This window comes from Bidens hawaiensis, unplaced genomic scaffold (genome assembly GCF_021521415.1).
Source record: "Bidens hawaiensis isolate Kalapana, Puna unplaced genomic scaffold, B.hawaiensis_p1.1 tig00017357_1, whole genome shotgun sequence".
Taxonomy (NCBI): domain Eukaryota; kingdom Viridiplantae; phylum Streptophyta; class Magnoliopsida; order Asterales; family Asteraceae; genus Bidens; species Bidens hawaiensis.
In genome coordinates, this window is record NW_027492631.1 from 113,506 (window position 1) to 134,274 (window position 20,769).

Below are 20,769 nucleotides of genomic sequence, written 5' to 3' on the forward strand. Positions count from 1 at the left end.
TATAATGAGTAGTCACCACCACTTTTTACATATGTATGTATATACACATGTAAACCAATTAATAACGAAAGGAATTTATCGGTGTAGTGGTTTAAGTGCGTCGTAATTAAGGCATGAGAAAGTAAGAAGATGAGATCCTTTTAGATCACGTCATCACGCGTAGTGGTAACTAAGCAGATAGAGGGGCTGTATGGCACGTGACTTCTCAGTCAACAATGACTAGATTTGCAAAAAGTGATTTACTGGTAAAATGTCGCACAACACATTTTCAATCATTACACAATATGAACCAACTGACACGGACCCAATTTTCATCACGCCTCACCACAACGCACGGATCTAATAAAACCCAATTAGTTAGATAAAGTTTTAGTTAAGAAGACGAGTTTTATGTTGTATATGATCAGGTCAAAACCAAAAAGAACTTGAAATCCAAGTAAAAAAACGAAAATCAGGACAATGTGGTAGTATATGTAAAAACTGAAGAGTAATAATAGTCTCTTTATAAAACCTCTTCATTTTTATTCAGAGGAAATTTAGAAGAAATTTAGTATATGTAAAAACCTATTTATCGCCTTGGTTTAAAGAAGTGTGCCTGGGGCGAGGGCCTTCACTTTAGGCTAGTTAAGGAGAGCAATGTTTAAAAGTGAGCATGAGGCGAGATTTTCAGGCAAAAGGCGATCTAAAGTGAAGTTTAGGCGCTCACTTTTCGTACGCAAATTGTTTTTGTGCATCTAAATGTTCTACAATATGCCTTTCAGGTTGTATGTGCAAATAGTTTATATACTAAATCATATGTGATACTTAAATATAGCTACATTATGGGTCGTGATGCTAAAAACTCATGATATATACATATATAAAAATTATATAAATATCTTCACCTCACTTTTTAAAACCAACTTTATCGCTCTTCACAAATTCCGTCGATTAAAGCAGGTGTTTGGATTGTTTATCAGACAACGTTGTTCAATGATGATACACAACTTAAATACAACTGCCATCGCAAGTGACGTCGGTAAAATGCCAAGGACTAAGATTCTTGAGGCTGGTGAGGAAATGTAAATGGGGAATTTCTGTAGAAGGGCGTAACTTAACAATCGAGACTGGGTTCGCGCTGCTATTAGCCGGCATCTTTTAACTTTTTATACATCTTGTTTAATAAAAACCGCATAAAGTATTGTAGATCAGTGATCTAACTATAAATAGGAGGCCCTCTGCAACATGTAACAGTGGCCCTCTTAAAATATTAACTTATATACAAACAAACATGCGTACCCGGTAAAATCTCATCCATAACAAAGTATGAGGGCATATAAATGGTGAAAGGAAGACAAACCTTACCTCTATTTTGTAAATACGTGTTTTAATAAAATTTATATGAAAACATAGATGTGATGGTATGTTCGGAATTTAAGAAAGCAATATGTTTGTTGTGAAAATGAGATGTTGGAATTCGGAAATCACGAAAAAAGTTAACACCGTTATATAGGTGTGCACAAAATACCCGGTTCTGGACCCGACCCGTGGGTAGAACCGAGTATAGGATTTCTCCTCGGAGCTGTACTCGGAATCGGAACCAGAAATACCCGGTCAAAACCCGACCCTACCCTACCTAAAACCCGAAAAAAAACCCCGTGGAACCGGTCAAATACCAGACTATACCCGGAACCGGTTCCTACTCGGACCCGGTTTTTGACTTTTATTGACCATACCCGGAACTGGTTCCTAAAAATACCCAGTTTGTGCACCTCTATCGTTATACAATTAAATGTTAAGAAACATGAAATTGTAACATTTGAAAGATTGATTGTAACATCTAGCTATCATCAGCATTTATCATCTCATAATACATTTTACAACAACATAATCTTATCAAAAACTCCAATAAAACAACATAAGCAAACACAAAATAACCTTAAAACTAACAAACATCCTAATTAATTAGTCTACATACTGCACATTTTCACTTCTACATCTCACTGATAGAACCTCGATATCGAACACTGCCCGTTACTCCCGTTAACAAACTTACCCGATTTCTGCAGCCCCCCGTTTCCAAGTGCCGGGAACACCGGTTCCTGCTGCTTGTTATTACATCCTGTTTGATACACATTCATAGGTGATGAAAAGTTATATGGGCCTGCAGGATTTGCACTGCTGGCAGGTCTGTGCAGTAAATAATCATCTTCAGTAACTGGAATTGCGCCTGTGAGTGTTTTTACAGCAAATTCAATACATGGGTCGGTCCAGATATCTTGCAGTGGCGCCGGTGATGGGGCGGTGGTAAAGTTTTCAACTTTATTCAAATTCGTGAGCGGGATTGCACCCGTGAGTGTTTTCACAGCGAATTCGATGCACGGGTCGGTCCATAAATCGTTCATTGAAAAGTTGATCGACGAGTCGGACTGTGGAACGGGATTAGTTATTGTAGGGTTGACCACAGGGGATTTTTGTTTCTCTAAAGTTGTTTGAATCTGATTCTTGTTACTTTCTGGATTTGATGGTGGAGGAATAATGGAATTTTCTTGATTATGATTCATGTTGGCGTCCACATCAGTGTTTTGATTGCGGTTTTCGATGGGCTTTTCCGGTTCGGTTTTCTTGGTATTTTTTTGGGGGGTGGTGGAATTAACGGGTCTAGTTCGGGTGGGTTGGCGGCTGGTTCGGGTGTCTGGTGGTGATGGTGGTGGTGAGTCGATTTTGATTCCCGCTTGTCTTGTAGCATGACGAGTTTTACGCTGTGGTGATGCGGCTAATTGTTTAGCTTGACGGGTTTTAGGCTTCGGTTTAGATGATGGTGACATGCCTGTTTCGGTTCCCTTTACCGTTGTAGCTTGACGTGTTTTAGGCTCGGATTTAGATGGTGGTGATGTGCCTGTTTCGATTCCCATTGCTGGGGTAGCTTGAGGGGTTTTGGAATCTGGCGACAACAGTGGCGGTGAATCGATTTTGATTCCCGCTTGGCACGTAGTTTGACGTGTTTCAGGCTTGGGTTTAGATGGTGGTGATGTGCCTGTTTCGATTTCCATTACCGGGGTAGCTTGAGGGGTTTTGGAATCTGGTGACAACGGTGGCGGTGAATCGATATTGATTTCCGCATGGCGTGTAGCTTGACGCGTTTTGGGCTCTGGCGGCGATAGTTGCGGTTCATCAACTGTCACTCCCGCTAGTCGTCTAGCTTGACGGGTTTTAGGCTCTGGCGGTGAGGTTGGTGGTGCATCAACCGTCACTCCCGCTAGTTGTGTAGCTTGCCGAGTTTTGGGCTCTGGCGGTGATGGTGATAGTAGCGATGATGGTAGTGGTGCATCACCGTTACCACCCGCTAGTCGTTTTGAAGCCCGTGCAGGAGACGCGGACTTACCGGTTGGGGCCCGCTTATGGCTCAAAGTTTCACTCTTCTGCTCTTTTAATTCACTCGATTTTTGTTTTTCGCCTATCTTCGGTTTGATTGCTAGTCTTCCTAATTCTCCGGTTTTGAGGTACCGCTGAACGTCTTTAAGGGATAAGAATATGTACCCGGTGACCGGATCCGTGTAATACTAAAATGTAGAAACATAAACAATGACAATAATAATATTAATAACTAAGATGGGCTTATGAATTAATGATCATGTATTTGATTAAATCATGCAAAATAATTACCCGATCGACTTTTGTTCTAGAGCCTGTTTTTCTTGTTCTAATTTCCTTTGTCCACCCCGGAGGGAGTTCTTCTGCTTCATCTTTCTCAACTACAATCTAAAATATTACAAATTACAAATTTTTTTCAAAATAACGAACCGCTCAATATAAATCTTCAATTTGATGAACAAAAGCTACTGAACATAAACCCTAATTTTATCATTTGGGGTTTTCTAGCAGGCTATAAAAGATCTTGAATTGATAACAGATATCCAATTATACCAACAAAACCCCTAATTAGAACCAAGAACCAACATTTCGGAACCGAACCATTCAATCTAAACCCACAATTTAATCCACAACCACCACTAAACATAAACCCTAGTTCACAAACAAAATTTGGGGTTTTTTAGCAGACTATTAAAGATCTTATCTTGATAACATATATCCAACTATAACAACAAAAACCCTAATTGAAACCAAGAACCATTCAATCTAAACCCACAATTTAATTCACAACCACCACTAAACACAAACCCTAATTTCACCAACAAAATTTGGGGTTTTTTAGTAGACTAATAAAGATCTTAAATTGATAACAGATATTCCTAATTAAAACCAAGAACCGACATTTCGGAACCGAACCATTCAATCTAAACCCCCAATTTAGTCCACAACCACCACTAAACATAAACCCTAATTTCACAAACAAGATTTGGCCTTTTTTAACAGACTATCAAAGATATCAAAAACCCTCATTTAAACCAAAAACCAACGTTTTCGGAACTAAATTCCAACAAGATTTGGGCTTTTTTAACAGACTATTAAAGATCTCAAAAACCCTAATTAAAACCAAAAATCAACGTTTTCGGAACCAAATTTCAACAAGATTTGGGCTTTTTTAACAGACTATTAAAGATCTCAAAAACCCAAATTAAAACCAAAAACCAACGTTTTCGGAACCAAATTTCAACAAGATTTGGGCTTTTTTAACAGACTATTAAAGATCTTGAATTGATAACAGATATCCAACAAAAACCCTATTAAACCAAGAACCAACATTTTCGGAACCGAACCATTCAATCTAAACCCTCAATTTAATCCCTAATTTCACCAACAAAATTTAGGGCTTTTTAACAGACTATCAAAGATCTTAAATTGATAACAGCTATCCAGCTATAACAACAACAAAAGCCCTCAGCTTAATCCACAACCGTCACTAAACATCACTAAACAAAATTTAGTGCTTTCTAGCAGACTATTAAAGATCTCAAAAACCCTAATTAAAACCAAAAACCAACATTTGAGAAACATAATTACTCAAACTAAACCCTCAATTTAACCCACAACCATCAATAAACATAAACCCTAATTCCACCAACAAAATTTAGGGCTTTTTAGCAGACTATTAAAGATCTCAAATTGATAAAAAAATCAAACTCATAAACCACAAATACACACACCTTATCTTTCTTCCGGGCATCAAGAGCACTAAGCTCCTCAGGGGACATTTCACAAACACCTGGTGTGCACTCTAAAAACCCACCAGAGATTGAGTCTGTAGCTGTACGTACACACTCGAACAATCGATAATTAGGTTAGGAAACAAGATTAGACCAGAGCGCGAAGGTGATGACAGTCACCCTCAGTAAGTGATATGGTGTCTTTATTTGACCAGAATATTAATATTATTAATATTTAATATGTTTCTTGTGTTAATGGGGTTAAATAAAACAATAATAATAATGTTGCGATGGATTCGAAGATGGCTTTTAATGGTCGTCTGAGTTTCATTCAATGAACTGTAAAATGTTATGCAGAATATAGTTTAAGTCAAAATAAATGTTTTCGTAATCGGATCGGACAGTGAACCGGACGGGTAACCGTTTGACGGGTTGATCCGGTCCGACCACTTGAACAACTTTCGTCTAAAAAATGACGTAGGGCTAAAACTAGTAAAACCGGTTCAACCGGTCCGGTTTCCGGACAGACCGATCTGACTAGTTCGGACTGCGGGATCTCTGGGAATCGAGCGAGCTTCATAGAACCAGTACGGTCTCAACAACATTGGTCAATAGGCATAAGATTATAAATTAAGGATGTTAAATTGTGGAAAATTCTCGACCACATATTTGTAGAAAGGGATTACAATTGTTGTTCTAAATTCGAATTTTCATATTTGTCTATATGCTATCCCGATGACGTCGTCGTGTTAGAAATTCTAGTTGGCGCGTTGTTACAAAACGTCATCCAGGCATGTTACAAAACGTAACGTGTCGTTCCGGATTTGTTTCAAAGCATGTCAGTCAGTGGCGAAGCTTAGACGAGTTCGTCGGGGGGGGGGGGGGGGGCTAAAAATGTATTAAAAAAATTCATAAACGCGGGGGGGCGGGCACAAATTTTAAGCCGAAAATGGGTAAAATTACACGCATAAAAATTTTCGGGCGGAAACATGTAAATTTACACGCTGCGCAAAAAAAAAACGGGGGGGGGGGGGGGGGGAGCCCGAGCCCTAACTAAACTTCGCCCCTGATGCCAGTGACAACGCGTTACGTTTCAAAAGATGCCTGGGATGACGTGTTTCGGCCACGTGGCGTGATATGATTAGATAACAAACGTGTCGACTAGAATTTCAAACAAAGCGGTGTCAATGTGTTTATGTTGGCAAAGATGGAATGTAAAATTTGGAAGGACAAAAATGGAATCTCTCTCTAGAAATAAGACATTTTGGAAATTTTCCCGTTAAATTGGTTGTGCTTTGAATAGGTGGGTCGAGCTGGTATGAACCTGAAAATTTGACCAAAACATGAACATCACATGAACCCAAAAACTGTGTTAGAGAGACAAGTTTACGCGGGTTGACATGAATAGGGCTATAAACGAGCCAAGTCGAGTTTGGCTCGCTTTAAGCTCTATATCTAAAGCTTGTGGTTAGCTTGCGAATTGTTATTAAAGGTTGAGCTGATTTAATAAATGAGCATATTTTTAGGCTTGAGCTCGGGCTCGGCTCGCTGAAGCTCAGGTTGATTCAAGTTTTTAGTGAGTTGATTTTGAGTAGCTCGCGAACGGGTTGACTAGCTTACACTCCTACACGAAGATGGCTTGTTTAACCCAAAATGTTGATCTTTTACATGTTAATATTCGAAATTTACAAATGTAGTAAAGAAAATATGAAAATAAATAACGTAATTAGAATTGAAATATGAAACTCATGCTAATTTATCTTTTTATCATCATCATCATCGTACTCAATATATCCCACCAATAGCAATGCTATGGTAGGGTCTGAGGAGAGTAAGATGTAGACAGCCTTACCTCTATCCCATAGGGATAGAGAGGCTGCTTCCGGTGAGACCCCCGGCTCGATAGTAGTTTTGCATCAAGCCTTGGACATAAGGCACATAGCACTCAATCATCGGGACACCGACTGATTGGTGCATGTGCCCTTGTCTTTCGGCTATCAACGCCACCACATGATGCCTGATTAACCTTCCGCCACTTTTAACGTTATTTTCACGAGATTAGTAAAATAACGTCAAAATTAGTGCAATTTTACTTTTGCCCACCCGAGGGCTCACACATATATACATTATATGCGCGCACCGCAAGCAGGTCGTTGCTAATTTATCTTTTATTTTTAAATTTTGTCTTGAAATACTCAATTAATTTAAACTATGTTATGAGACACAATTAAAAATGCAAGTAAATAATCAAACATATCAACCGGGGAACACACTAGTCGACCCAAATATAACTTGATTAGCCAGAAGCAATGTTTTCATAACCGGATCGGACAGCAAACCAGATGGATAACCGGTTGGACTTGCCGAACAACTTTTCTCCCAAAAACGACGACTAAGACTGAAAAATAGAATTTAAAAAAAAAATAATAAAAATTTCATAATAAACCGGTTCAACCGGGGGTCCGGTTCCGGTCGGGCTGGTGAACCGGTTAAATCGGCAGGTTTTTCTAAGAGTAGAACGATATATACGGAACCGGACCGGTCGGTGGACTAAATCCCTGTCCAACAGGCCAGTCAGATCCGATCTCAACAACATTGGCTAGAAGTGTTCGCAAGTTCAACTCGATGCTGACCCGGACCCATTTTAACTAAACCGAAGCCCATAAACTCCATCTTATTACATCTTAGAAAATAGCACCCCAATTCCCTAAATAACATATAGTTGACTTTTTTCCTAGCCACTAGTCCCAGCCATAAATAAAGTCAACTACATCTACATGCCCACCGGCTTGACCCATTCAAACTCAAAAGTTGACTTTTTGGTTAGAACAGGGATTCGTTCCACTAACAGGTCCGGTTCGATGTAATTCGCTCGCCTCCCAAAGAACCGGCCGGTTCGAATAGGTTCAACCGGTCCGATCAGAATACCGAACCGGTTGAACCGGTTTACTATGAAAGTCTTTTTCTTTTTTGAAAAATCTTTTTTCAGCCAACCCGTCATTTTTTAACCAAAGTTGTTCGGCCAGTTCGACCGGTTTGACCGGTTGAACCGGTGAACCGGTTGTCCGTCCGGTTATAAAAACATTGCATATACAAACGAAAATAAGTACTCTATTTCAATCTCAATTCTACAAAAAGAATCTATATAGCTCTACATATAAATACAAGAACATTTAGCATAAAGTAGCTAATTGTGAAGCGGGTTCGGTCCACTTGGCACGAGCCGGTCTGACACACTGTACATCTCATAGTTTTTAAACTCGGGCTTGGCGTTAAAGTGTCTCTGAAATGTAGACACAAAACTGGCTCGTATTCTTTCTTCGTTCTCTTTATTCGTTGAATGATTAATGAGTTTCCTGCCGCTTGATATATGAACTATAGATACAAGAAGGATTACAAGAATATAAAGCGAACACGAAACTTGAAACTTCATATTTTATGCAGACTGATATAAAAATATGAACAAAAAGCCAAAGTTTCAAGAAAATTGAATATGGTTTTAGGCTGCTGAAGAAAAAGAAGTCTATTTATAGACAAATTATTCTGTATAAGTTGACATGACTTATTAGTTTTTTAAAAGTTGACATTATTATTTTATAAATCATGGTCAGTTCATGGTATACATAGTTTTATTGAACTAACTACTATATAAAAATAAAATAATATTTTTGAACTTTAGCATGCCATTTGGTAAGCAATAATTATAGAAAGAAACTCGAGTATTAGGACACTGAGATGCGATTTTCGTGTAAGATTTCACAGTTTTAACCGTCTTTTTAACTTATTGCTATGAACGTTTTCTTAGCCGCGTTAAGGTGCATGAATCCAAACAAGTCTGTGCCTTTCAGTAATAGTTCCAATCTAGAAGAAAAGCCGGCAGCTTGATGTCATACTGCAGGCAGCTTGATGTCATATTGCAGGCTGCAACTATTTTAGATGGTGAAACATGCTTAGCTAAGATGTTAAATAATATAGTATAAATTATAAAACTTTTGTCTAACATGAATGAGAATTATTGGCAGTTGACTTTAAAGTCAACATAGTCATCTGTCATCTTAGTATCACCAGCTGCATACCGATGACGAAGCTGCAATTCATGGTATTTTTCCATCTAAACTATCAAAATCAATCAAATGAAAAATGGGAAATTTTCTTTTTCTATTTTATGCTTTATTTCATAAGAATTTTCGGTTATATGTTAACATGAATGAGAATTATTGGCAGTTGACTTTAAAGTCAACATAGTCATCTGTCGTCTTAGTATCACCAGCTCCATACCGATGACGAAGCTGCAATTCATGGTATTTTTCCATCTAAACTATCAAAATCAATCAAATGAAAAATGGGAAATTTTCTTTTTCTTTTTTATGCTTTATTTCATAAGAATTTTCAGTTATATGTTAACATGAATGAGAATTATTGGCAGTTGACTTTAAAGTCAACATAGTCATCTGTCGTCTTAGTATCACCAGCTCCATACCGATGACGAAGCTGCAATTCATGGTCTTTTTCCATCTAAACTATCAAAATCAAACAAATGAAAATGGGAAATTTTCTTTTTCTTTTTTATGCTTTATTTCATAAGAATTTTCGGTTATATGTTAGTTGACTTTGACTTCAAAAGTCAAAATTCTGAATTCCATGACCGATTCTACTTGGATAACTTTTGGCAAATTATGTGAGAATGGAAACAATAAGATAACAAATTTCCTTTAATACTCATTTGATATAAAGTTTTATTCATCAAATTCGCAAAAGCAAACAAGACAAATCAAAACTTTGACACAATGCTAAATCTATATTCTACTACAAGAATGCATATTTGATCAAAAATATCATCAATTATGAAGTGGATTTGGTCCACCAGGCACAAGCTGTTCAGTTTCATACAGTCGACCGCCACTATTCCTTCGATATTGCTTGAAACGATACGAACTTGCGCTTAATTGCCTCTTATACGAAAAAAGAAAATTTCTTGATAACAATCTTTGTCTTGTTTCTTCATTCGCTTCGGTCTTGATCATCCTGCAATTCCCAAAATGGAAAGTTGCAATAAAGATCATCAACATAATAACAAAATATGATTTCATGCTTCAAGGTTGATGAAATATGAAAATGGTTTTTGAAACTTTGATGGTATTTATATAATAATTTATACAATTATAATTTATAAGAATAAGAACAGAAACAGTTGGATATGGACATAGAGCCAATGAATAGAGTCAACTTGAACTTTTTTATTTATTAAATTACCTTAATGACCCTTCTCTGTTATCCTTAGTTGACCACCACTAATTTCTTATGATAATAATCATCATACAATAGAAATAAATCAATAGTGGAACATGGGATCATTAGGTGATGTTAAATCATAGTTGCATGCTTACCAGTAGGATTCAAGGTTATTGGATAACTTGCCATGTTTTATATCCAAATGGTAGGGGTGTCTGTAAAGAAACTGACTAAACCGTCTAAACCGAAGCAAGTCAGTTAGGTCGGTCGGTTAGTATTTATATTTTGGTGCACATTTTGAAAAAAAAAACGCGATCTAACAGTTTGGTTCATGGTTTGGTAGTTGGTACTTAGAACCAATGTTGTAAACCGGATCAATCATTTACATTTATTAATAATTTAATATGCTTTCAATTTGGATACGCAATTATACATATATGTATAATATCTATAATTATATTTATATTGTTTTTAATAGCTTAATACAAACTAGTGATTTTAGCATTTGCCAAAAGATGTTTCAAACCGTTCAAACATAAATGTAAAATATAAGGGCGAACATAGTGGATGTCGGATGAGCGAACAGAGGGGGCGTGGGATGGTCTCTTCGATGAAATTTAATCTTGGAACTTTACACCACAGTTAGAACTAGTATCTCTAGAGATCATGAAGCAACAGTTTGGTGCAACACTATTTTTCCTCAAAATCCTTGATACATTATCGATCATAAGGTATCACATTTATATATGTCTATTTGTTAGAATAGTTAGTGACTTGTAGACGAATTTTAAATATTTTCAGATGGGATATGATGCTAGATGGAGAAAGGGTTTAATGACTATGTAGAAGTGTGCATAACCGATATATTAACTACTCAACTAGCATACGGATATCCCCTGGACGTGAATGGTAAGCTTTTGATGATATCTGAAAGAACCTCTCGTGATAGTCTACGACACTTTTGGATGGTGGTATTCAATTGTACGGGAAAGAATTATTGCATTTATCGACCCCGAGGGACATACAAAAGTTATGGCATACACAAGCTTATATGAAAGTTTGTGGCTTACATAAGTTATAAGCTATACGAAAGTTTTGGCATGATTAATGCAACAATTCTTGAACCATAGACATAAGTTATACGACCCATTCAGTTTCATAAACAAGTAGCCTCTGAACGGTTCAACATGTTTATGAAATTTACCCATTAAGAGGCTCCATGAAACATTAAAAGGTGTATCTTAAAAGAACCAAATACACTCTACCTCTAATTGACTCAGAGGTAGCTTCATACGTTACCAAACCGGAAACAACCATCTGGTCCACACTAAATTAAGCATAGTTTTATGCAGTATTGCAAAAATAATTCTGACTAGGCGCCGATTAATCCCCGATTAATCACTAGTCTCCACTTCACCGATTAACTTTTGGCTAATCGGCCAATTAATCGATCAATGGTCAAATCCAGCCGAAATCATGATTAATCGGTTTTTTCAAATGAGGTTCTAGCCAAAATCGGCGGTTTCCGGCGGAATTCGGACCAAAATTAGCGGTTTTTGGCGAGATTTCAGTCAAAATCAGGAGTTTCCAACAATATTCTAGCCAAATTCTGGCCAAAATATGTTTGTGTATGTATAAAACTGAAAATTACATATAAAAAAGTGTGCGTGCATATATAAAACTGAAAAATTATATATTAAATTCTGATCCGATATCCCTATTAATCTGATTAATCGCTAGTCTCACCCTACCGCCCGACTAACGATATTTACAACATTGGTTTTATGTCATATGAATTAACTTTGACATGCATATCAGCATATGTGGACTTTAGAAATTGCATTTGGGCTATGTGTGAAATTATTTAATGCATACAGTGGGCTATCACGAAAGTTTATAAGCGAAAGAGTTAATTTTTGGGCATTAAATTTCATTTGGGCTTTAAATCAGATGCAAAATTTTTCATGAAAAACTAAACAAATGAGGTTATTCAAAAGTTCACATCAGGCTGTTAATTTGATTAATAAGGGTTGATTCTGCAAAATTAAGATCTCAGAGCAAAATAAGCTTTAGGGTTTATGCAAATCACGAATTTGTTTAATTCAGAAACTGCTTTAACCAAATACAAAAGAGAGAAATTCAATTTCATGATTGAATTTGATATAATGAACATACGTTCTGATACTGCATGTTAACTATATCATTAGACATAGGTAAAAACATAAACCTTAATCATATAAATTTATGTTAAATTTTAGTAATAAGTTATAATTATATCTTTGGACATAAGTAAAACATAAAACCTAATAGAATTATAAGTAAACACACTATCATTGGTTTAACCTAATTATTATTTTTTTGTTGTTGTGTATTGAGGGTTATTCCTCACCAATCGTCCCCCATCAGCCCCCGTGCGCCACCCCCTCTCCCCCTCTTATGTTGTCGCCACCCCCACCGTCGACTGTCTCTCCCCAACATTTCATCTCCCTTTTCTTTGGTGTCACCCGTGTCACCATGTCCACTACCACCAGTTATTAATTTTGAAAATTATCATCCAATTAATTTAGAATAAAATTTAAACTACTATTATATTGTAATAAAATTACCAAGAAGAAGATAATTTAGACCTCAAAAACATATATAAAATTAATTAAAGTGTAAACTATTAATGAGAGACAAAAAAAAAATAGTGAGATGAATTAATGCGAGGGTTGTGTTTGGGGCCAAAAGGTAGAGGATATGACTTGGAAGGACAACCACCACATCCAATACTTGAGGTACAAAAACAACCACCATTCCCTTTCTTAATAATACACATTCAAACATGTCTCTTTTCTCCCTCATTCCCTACTTAGGTACAAAACACCATTTATGACTATTTTCTTTTCTTTGGTTCTTAACTTGTTAGTGATTAAGAACACATAATTACCTTAACTCCATTAGTACATACATTCCACATTTTCTTTATTACAAACCGATCGGTTTTGGAGTTTGATTTTGAGTCATTACATATAAAGAACAAGTTAAAGAATGATTCAAGATCAGAGAGTCTAGGGCCCTAAAAAATATCTTTTAATGGTCAAGTCATTAACATGTATATTGATAATAATAAAATGGTGTTTGATATATATAATTAGGGAGAAGTATCGTCGATAAAGAGAGGGTATAGTTTTAGAATAAGAGAACCTCTTCGTAGAGTGGATGCCCTGCTCCCTCCTTGCTATAAAGGAGGGGCCACAAGAATACCTCAAGTTCAACGGGACGAACCTACTTAGATCAAATTCAAATATTTAGCTTGATTTAAAAGATACCTCAACTAACCTAAATGTCCTCACAATCGTCCTTATAATCTTGCATTTATACCGTATATAGTATAATAGCACTACAAGAATCTGAGGCTACTCATATTATCATATACTCATATTCTTGTAGTGTAGTTAAGATAAAACAATTTTGATATATTTGTGACATAGTTGTAAAATAATAAATACATCTTTGTACACCTCAAATTCATCAACTAACCTGAACACCATTAATGACAATACCATTTATTATAAGCTCATTGTTGAAATAATATTTGGTGAACATATATACACACATAAGAACAATATACAACCATGCATATCTCATTATATCTATCCATTCAATTCGTTATGTATATATTACAAACATAACGTTTTCATTGGTATAGAGGACCACATATAATATCCAACCATAAATCAACCACCAAGCCATGACATGAAGTCATGAACCACCCAACACCACCACCTAAATTCGAGTGGGACTTCCACGTCTCCGCCGTCGTTTCATCGCCGAACACCGGACACATCACTGACACCCTTGGAGTCGTCGAAGTCAACTCTTCGGGCACGGTTTTCGCCACCGGGGGTATTGCTAGAAAGATTAGAGTCTATAACATAAATTCCAATGATACTATATGTCAATATTGCATAACTACCCCCGCGAAGCTTAGTAGTCTTAAGTGGAAGCCGGGGTCCGCAGGGCGAGTCATGGGCTCTGCGGACTACGATGGGGTTATCACGGAATACGATCTTGAGACCCAGATGCCGGTGTTCGAGCGCGATGAGCACTCGGGCCGGCGGGTCTGGAGTATGGATTATTCCCATGCGGACTCGGTTGTGGGAGCATCTGGGTCTGATGATGGGTCCATGCAAATATGGGACCCACGTCAGGATGGTGGAAAATGTGTGGCTGAGGTTCAATTTGGGAGTCCGGTTTGTTGTGTGGAGTTTAGTCCATTTGGCGGCGCCTTATTGGCCGTTGGATGTGCAGACCGAAAAGCGTATATTTATGATGTGCGGAAAATCGTTGACCCGGTTGCGGTTTTTGATGGGCATCGACGAACGGTTAGTTACGCGAGATTTTTGGATGACCGAACGGTGATGACATCGGGTACCGACGGGTGTTTAAAAATGTGGGACTCAGAGAATCAACGCCTGATTCGGACGTATAAAGGTCACACGAACGAGCGAAGGTTTGTTGGGTTATCGGTTTGGAGAAATCAAGGGTTAATCGGGTGTGGGTCGGAGACCAATGAGGTGTTTGTGTATGATAAAAGATGGAGTGAACCTATATGGGTCCACCAGTTCGGACCGGGAGGTGAGACCCGATCCGAACATGGGTTCGTGAGTGGGGTGTGTTGGAGCCAAGTGGGAGATGATGAGTGCACATTGGTGGGTGGTGGTTCGGATGGAGTTGTAAAGATTTTTTCCGGGAAAAGAAAGTGATTTATAACTAACTAAAAGGTGACAAATATGTTTTTTACATTTGTTACTAGTTAAGAATAGAACTTTGTAACTCCTAGAAAGCATATTATTGTCTTGGTAACATGTGATATACCTTAACTTCTAGTTCCTTAAACTTTTTTGCGTCTAATAGATTGCCTATAGAGATTCATCTACACTTTGAGCTTTAACACTTACCGACGCGGCGAATTTTATTCAGAGATCACTGGTGAATTACAGTCAGTTGTCATGGTTGGACTGAACAACTGTGGTTAGGAGTGTTCTTTGGGTTCGTTTTTCAGGTTTCGGGTTTTTTTGGTCGGGTTCTTCGGGTTTTAAAATTTTAAATCTTGACCCGAAACCCAACCCAAATCTCTCACGGGTTTTTCAGGTTCAGGTAATTTAGGTTGGGTTAATCGGGTTTCGAGTATTCTAGAAAACAAAACAAAAAAAATTAAAAAACTACGATACTAAATGTAAAACATAATCTTCTTTGCTCGTAACGCAAACAATCAAATAAGAAACCAATATAACTTGATAAAACACTTCAAAAGAAGAGTAAAACTAACTCGAATCGTAATCGTTTTCAGTAGAGCGTGATTTGGTTGTTCGATTATTGTTGCTATTAGTAGTAAACGGAAAACATAATTAACAATAAACAATCGATCCATAAGAGTTGGAACGACAACAGTCTATTAGGGTCAGATTCTGATAACTTTAGTGACTAGGACTTAACATACTATACCTAAAAATATATTTAATTTCAAAACTAAAAGTTTATTCGGGTTTTTCGGGTTGACCCGAAACTTATAAATCAAACCTGATAACCAACCCGAATTACTTTGGTTTTGGTTCGGGTAAGTGTTTTATCGGGTTCGGGTTTTTCGGGTCGGGTTAGTTCGGGTTTAGGTACGGGCTTTCTCGGGTTGGGTTTCGGGTAAAAGTGACAGCCCTAACTGTGGTATATTTACCTAAGGATTAGCACTTGCGGATGGTATTAGCTTAGATAATGGATTTAACGTCACATCTGCCATATTTAGTTGCTTAATCGCCGATTCTAATATAGTAAGCTTTGAGGAGTATGTTTAAGTATTCAACAGAAAAATACTTGTGAGTACCATAGAGATTTGGGGAGACGATGAATATACCCGCTTGATTAGGGTATGGCTATGTCTTGTGATTTATTCGTTTATTATTTAACATGAGTAACGGATGAAATGATAAAAGACAATAACACTCATATGTTTTGCACATGTTTAGAGTTAACTGGAAAACTAACAAAGTGAAAAATGTAACCTGAAACTAGTGATAAAGGTAAAAGATAAATCATATAGTTTTGAATTTTGCCCTGGTTTTTTATTAAAATAAATAATGATATTTAAAGCCCATCTCTGAAAGCCCAACGTACGGTCTTATTCAAGTTTTTGCGTTCTGTCAATTATTCAACAAAATATTCAGGCCTGTTTCTGAAAGCCCATCGTAAGCATCTTGTTGAAGTATAGGGCCGTCCAAACCACTCGCCGCTCGCTTGGATCCTGTTCGAAAAATGCTCCCTCGTTTTTCCGCTCAATTGTAAACGAGCCGCTCTGCTCAGTTCGGTTTGTAAACGAGCCAAGCAACGAGCAAATGTATGCTCGATTCGGTTTAGCTCGAATATTTTTAATTTATTTTATATATAATTATATATGAACAAATATTTATATAGACAACACACATAAAATATAAGTATGCAATTTTTTAAAATACTCGGTTTGAGTTTAATGAGAATTTCACACTAAAATAAAGGAAAATTCTAACCAGCGGTTCCTAAGTAACTGGTTTGGAGTATTGAGCATCGAACTGGTTTAAAACCGGATAATCAAAACCATTTATTTAGGTTTTTATTATTTTCTATTAAAATACTGGGTTTTACCTGTTAACCGGTTTCGATTATAGTTAAACATGTTTAATCGGTTATGGTTTTCGAGATAGAAAAACTAATTATTAACTGAACCAGTTATAGGTCAACACGGTCAAAACTGGTTTTACCGATAACCGGTATAAAAAAAAGCAGTTAACCGATTTGTGCCCTTCTAATTCTACCTTGGCTAGAAAGACAAAATTGATGGCCAAGCAAAAGTGAAGCGTGGGGCCCAACACGTAAGCATACATCCACGCTGGTTATTTCATCTTGGGACCTAATTATTACAAGTAGTTGGATGCCAAGAATAAACAAAATATTATGGCCTGTTTTTGCATTATTAGTTCCAAACTTTTTAATCTAGAAAGTATAGAAACAAAGATATCGACAGTTGAAAGTATGAAGCCTGTTGGATAAACAATATGGGGGTTGGTTCTTCTAAATTGTTTTAAAATGATGGTATATTTTTGTTTATTAATAAATCTTGTGGAAGTTGACATTTTAAGTTTCCAACTTTCCATCACTTTTCATGTGTTAAAGACCAAATAAATAAGGACCAAAAAAAAACATTAGAAAGATTAGTGATTATGATTTTTTTACTAACTTTGTACATAAACAACTATAGTTATATATATGATATATATAGTTGTTATCTGCTATTAAACCCGCTTAAAATCGCTAAGTCTAGAATGGCAGGGGTGCTTGGCTTATGTTCATAAAAGACTGATATATTCAAAAGTTACAAAAAAAATCACGGTGTATAAATGAACTTGAAAACGAAAAACAAAAAAAAAATCTCATTTAACAACACATAGATAGCCCTTAAAAACTTAGTTTATTATGATAAATTAATTTAACATAAAAAATTAAGTTTGTTATAATTGATTAATATATAATACACAATACCTCACGGGGTTGTAGTTATTCTACAACGAGCTACTGTCTTAATTAGCTTGCTATTGCACTGTAGAAAGTCCCGAGTGGTTAGGTGCCATTGATGAGGGCATGAGGCATCAGCTTGGTTGTTGCTGTTGCTTGCATGTTAGTTGCCACTAGAAGGTCTCAATTAATTGCGTGTGTCGGGCAACAATTTGGTTGTTGTTGCTCGTGTGTTGCCACTAAAGGGTCTTGGTTCACTGATGGCACAAGCTATAGTTGATGAGTTATCACTGCTCGGTTATTCGTTGATAATATCTTACTACTTGGATGATATTCATGCATAAAATGACAGTTTTAGTTTTTTTTTTTAACTGCAAACTTTATTAACACAAGCCAAACACCCCACTAGCAAGAGCAGGCAACAAAACAACACAAAAACAACATATTCCAGAATTACATAGCTAACCTTCTCTATCTAAATCTAAGTTTCTAGCCCTATTTTTATTTCACAAGAAACTTAAAACTTTAATATCGTCCAATATTGGCCAAACTTTCACTAGAATATTAGAGAAAATACATTTTATGCTCCAAATGAACCAACATGCCACCATAATAATCGACTTAACCATCTTCTTTTTATTCTCATCCCGGGTGACATGTTTATGAATGTTGAACATGTCTTGAACCGAAAAAGCAAATATAGGTGGGATATCACACCATACACTAACCCGCCTATGCCAAGCCACTGAGGCGATATAACAAGAAGGGAGCACATGCTCCACCGAATCACCCGAGGCTAAACAACAACAAATGTTTGGACCCGAAAACACTTTTCTCTTAATTAAATTATCTATGGTATGAAGCCGATTGAGAAGAGCACGCCACACAATGACATTCACTTTAAGAGGAACTCAAGAGTTCCAGTCTAAAATGTTAGTTTGAAGAACATGATCTACATGACACAACAACCTTTTCACAGAAGCCACCGAAAACGATCCCGAACTTTCATTGTTCCACACCCACTTGTCAATGCCACCTTTAAATCTAAAATTATATATTTTCTCCAACAGGCACATTAACTCATTAACTATTGTTTCGCATACGAGTCGAAGTCTCCAATTCCAATTTAACATGATCACCCCATCAGCGAACCAAGACCCTTTAATTGATGCAATAATTTATTTTTTGTCATTAACTCGTTAAATCTTATTAATGCATTTAGTTTATTTATTATAAGATAAATAATTTATATATATAAGTCAAGTCAAAACTGATGTAGCAAATGACAAAAAAATATCCATGCTTTGTTATTGTGTTTGATTTGAATCTAGAACTTCAAACAATTAAATGTCATTAAAAATTATAGACCAAATTAAACCAGGATATATTCTAAACGATCTGTAACACGTTGCACCGGCCAATGCAGTAGATTACTTGCTACTCATTATTCTAATGAGTTCCCTAGCAAATTCTCATTAAAGAAACTCTTGTCTCACCAGTAGAATCTTTCATTATGTGATCTAGGGATGAGCTCACTAAATACCGGTATTGAACTGGTACCGCAGACAAAAAAATTTAGTAAATACCGGTATCAAATCGGATGCAACTCGATTGTAAAAGTAAATAAATAAATAAACTGAAGCTCTAAGGGTCAAACTTTAAGGATTAATATTTCGTTAATTTTAAGATTTGACAAGGGCAGCAAAAACTAGATCAATACTTTTTTAGTTTTTTTTCTTTTTTAAAAAGATTATTTTATAACTAAAACTAACTAAAACTCTAATACGTGTGACTTTTAGAAATCGTCTACAAAAAAATGTGTCTTATGATCATACTCGAGCGTGTTAGGATCCAAAGAAAATAAATATCTGCTTCTACCGATTACCGAAAGGGCTCCAATTTTAATATTGGCTTTAATCCCAAAAACTTTGATTAATGATGCAATAAACTTCAATAAGTTTGAACTAATTAAGGATTTTAACCATGGATCAGATTTTCACATTTTGACCTTGCATGCAAGTTTTAGGTAAGTGTGAATATATATAAGTCTATTGGTTAACCAAAAGTATTTTTAATTAGATTAGTTTAACCTTCTGAAGAGCCATGTTGGCCATCCGTCAATGGATGATATAAGCATATATTGATTTGGTCATTATGCATGTGAAATTTTCAAATAAAGAAAAGTAAAAAACGTTATTGGAGAAATTATGGATTAGAACTTCCAGTTTTACGACTATTGGCGGTTGGAACGTATAGAATTTAGGGTTTATAAGTATAAGCCAAGGGTCCATTTCAGGTTTTTAGGGCCTGTTGGCTCATACTAATATAAACCCTACCTATAGTCATTTATACTCGTATTGAACACACGTAATAAAACAATTTTTATATTTTATATTCTAAGATATAACTAAAAATCCTCATAATTTTAATATGTTGCGAATTGCGATAAAGGTTACCCAAACATGCTATCCTATCAAAATGATGATTGGCGTCAGCAGGACCAGCTCAACGAATATGAAAGCCTAAATTGAAACAAGATTTTGTGCCATTTTCATCATAATTGTTAAGAAAAAAAATTTGCTTATTGCAAGTTTTGAACTCATAACCTATACTTTAGTAACAACCAAGCCTATCACCACATCAATACATTACTTTGAGTTTACTTTAACCATTATAATATATATATATATATATATATATATATAAAGTTTTTTTTTGACTTGGAGGCCTTAATTAAGTGTCGCTCTAAAGCTCTAAATTGTTTTCGCTTTCGCTGTCCCACGAGCCACCCCTGTCGGAGTGGCTTTACTTTGACCCATGTTATGTTTGGTTTTAGTTTATGTTGCATTGTCATGACACTTAGAAACTAGTTAACGTCTTAACTTGGAAGATTGCCTTAGTAAGAATTTTTTCTGAAACCTCCAAG

General features: G+C 36.3%; 2 protein-coding genes across 2 annotated transcripts; one reads left to right on the forward strand and one right to left on the reverse strand.

The window, feature by feature from the left end:
- Nucleotides 1-1,806: 1,806 nt before the first annotated feature.
- On the reverse strand, nt 1,807-5,135 carry LOC143553766 (uncharacterized). Its single transcript, XM_077043678.1, has 3 exons — nt 5,088-5,135; nt 3,646-3,741; nt 1,807-3,542 (listed from the first exon to the last, which is right to left on the reverse strand). Exons 1-3 carry the CDS (start codon nt 5,133-5,135, stop codon nt 1,980-1,982), a joined length of 1,707 nt encoding a protein of 568 aa, XP_076899793.1. The 3' UTR covers nt 1,807-1,979.
- Nucleotides 5,136-13,996: 8,861 nt separating this feature from the next.
- Nucleotides 13,997-15,067, forward strand: LOC143553748 (WD repeat-containing protein RUP1-like). The gene has a single exon (XM_077043666.1). The coding sequence runs from the start codon at nt 14,066-14,068 to the stop codon at nt 15,065-15,067; it is 1,002 nt and encodes a 333-aa protein (XP_076899781.1). The 5' UTR covers nt 13,997-14,065.
- The last annotated feature ends 5,702 nt before the right edge of the window (nt 15,068-20,769 follow it).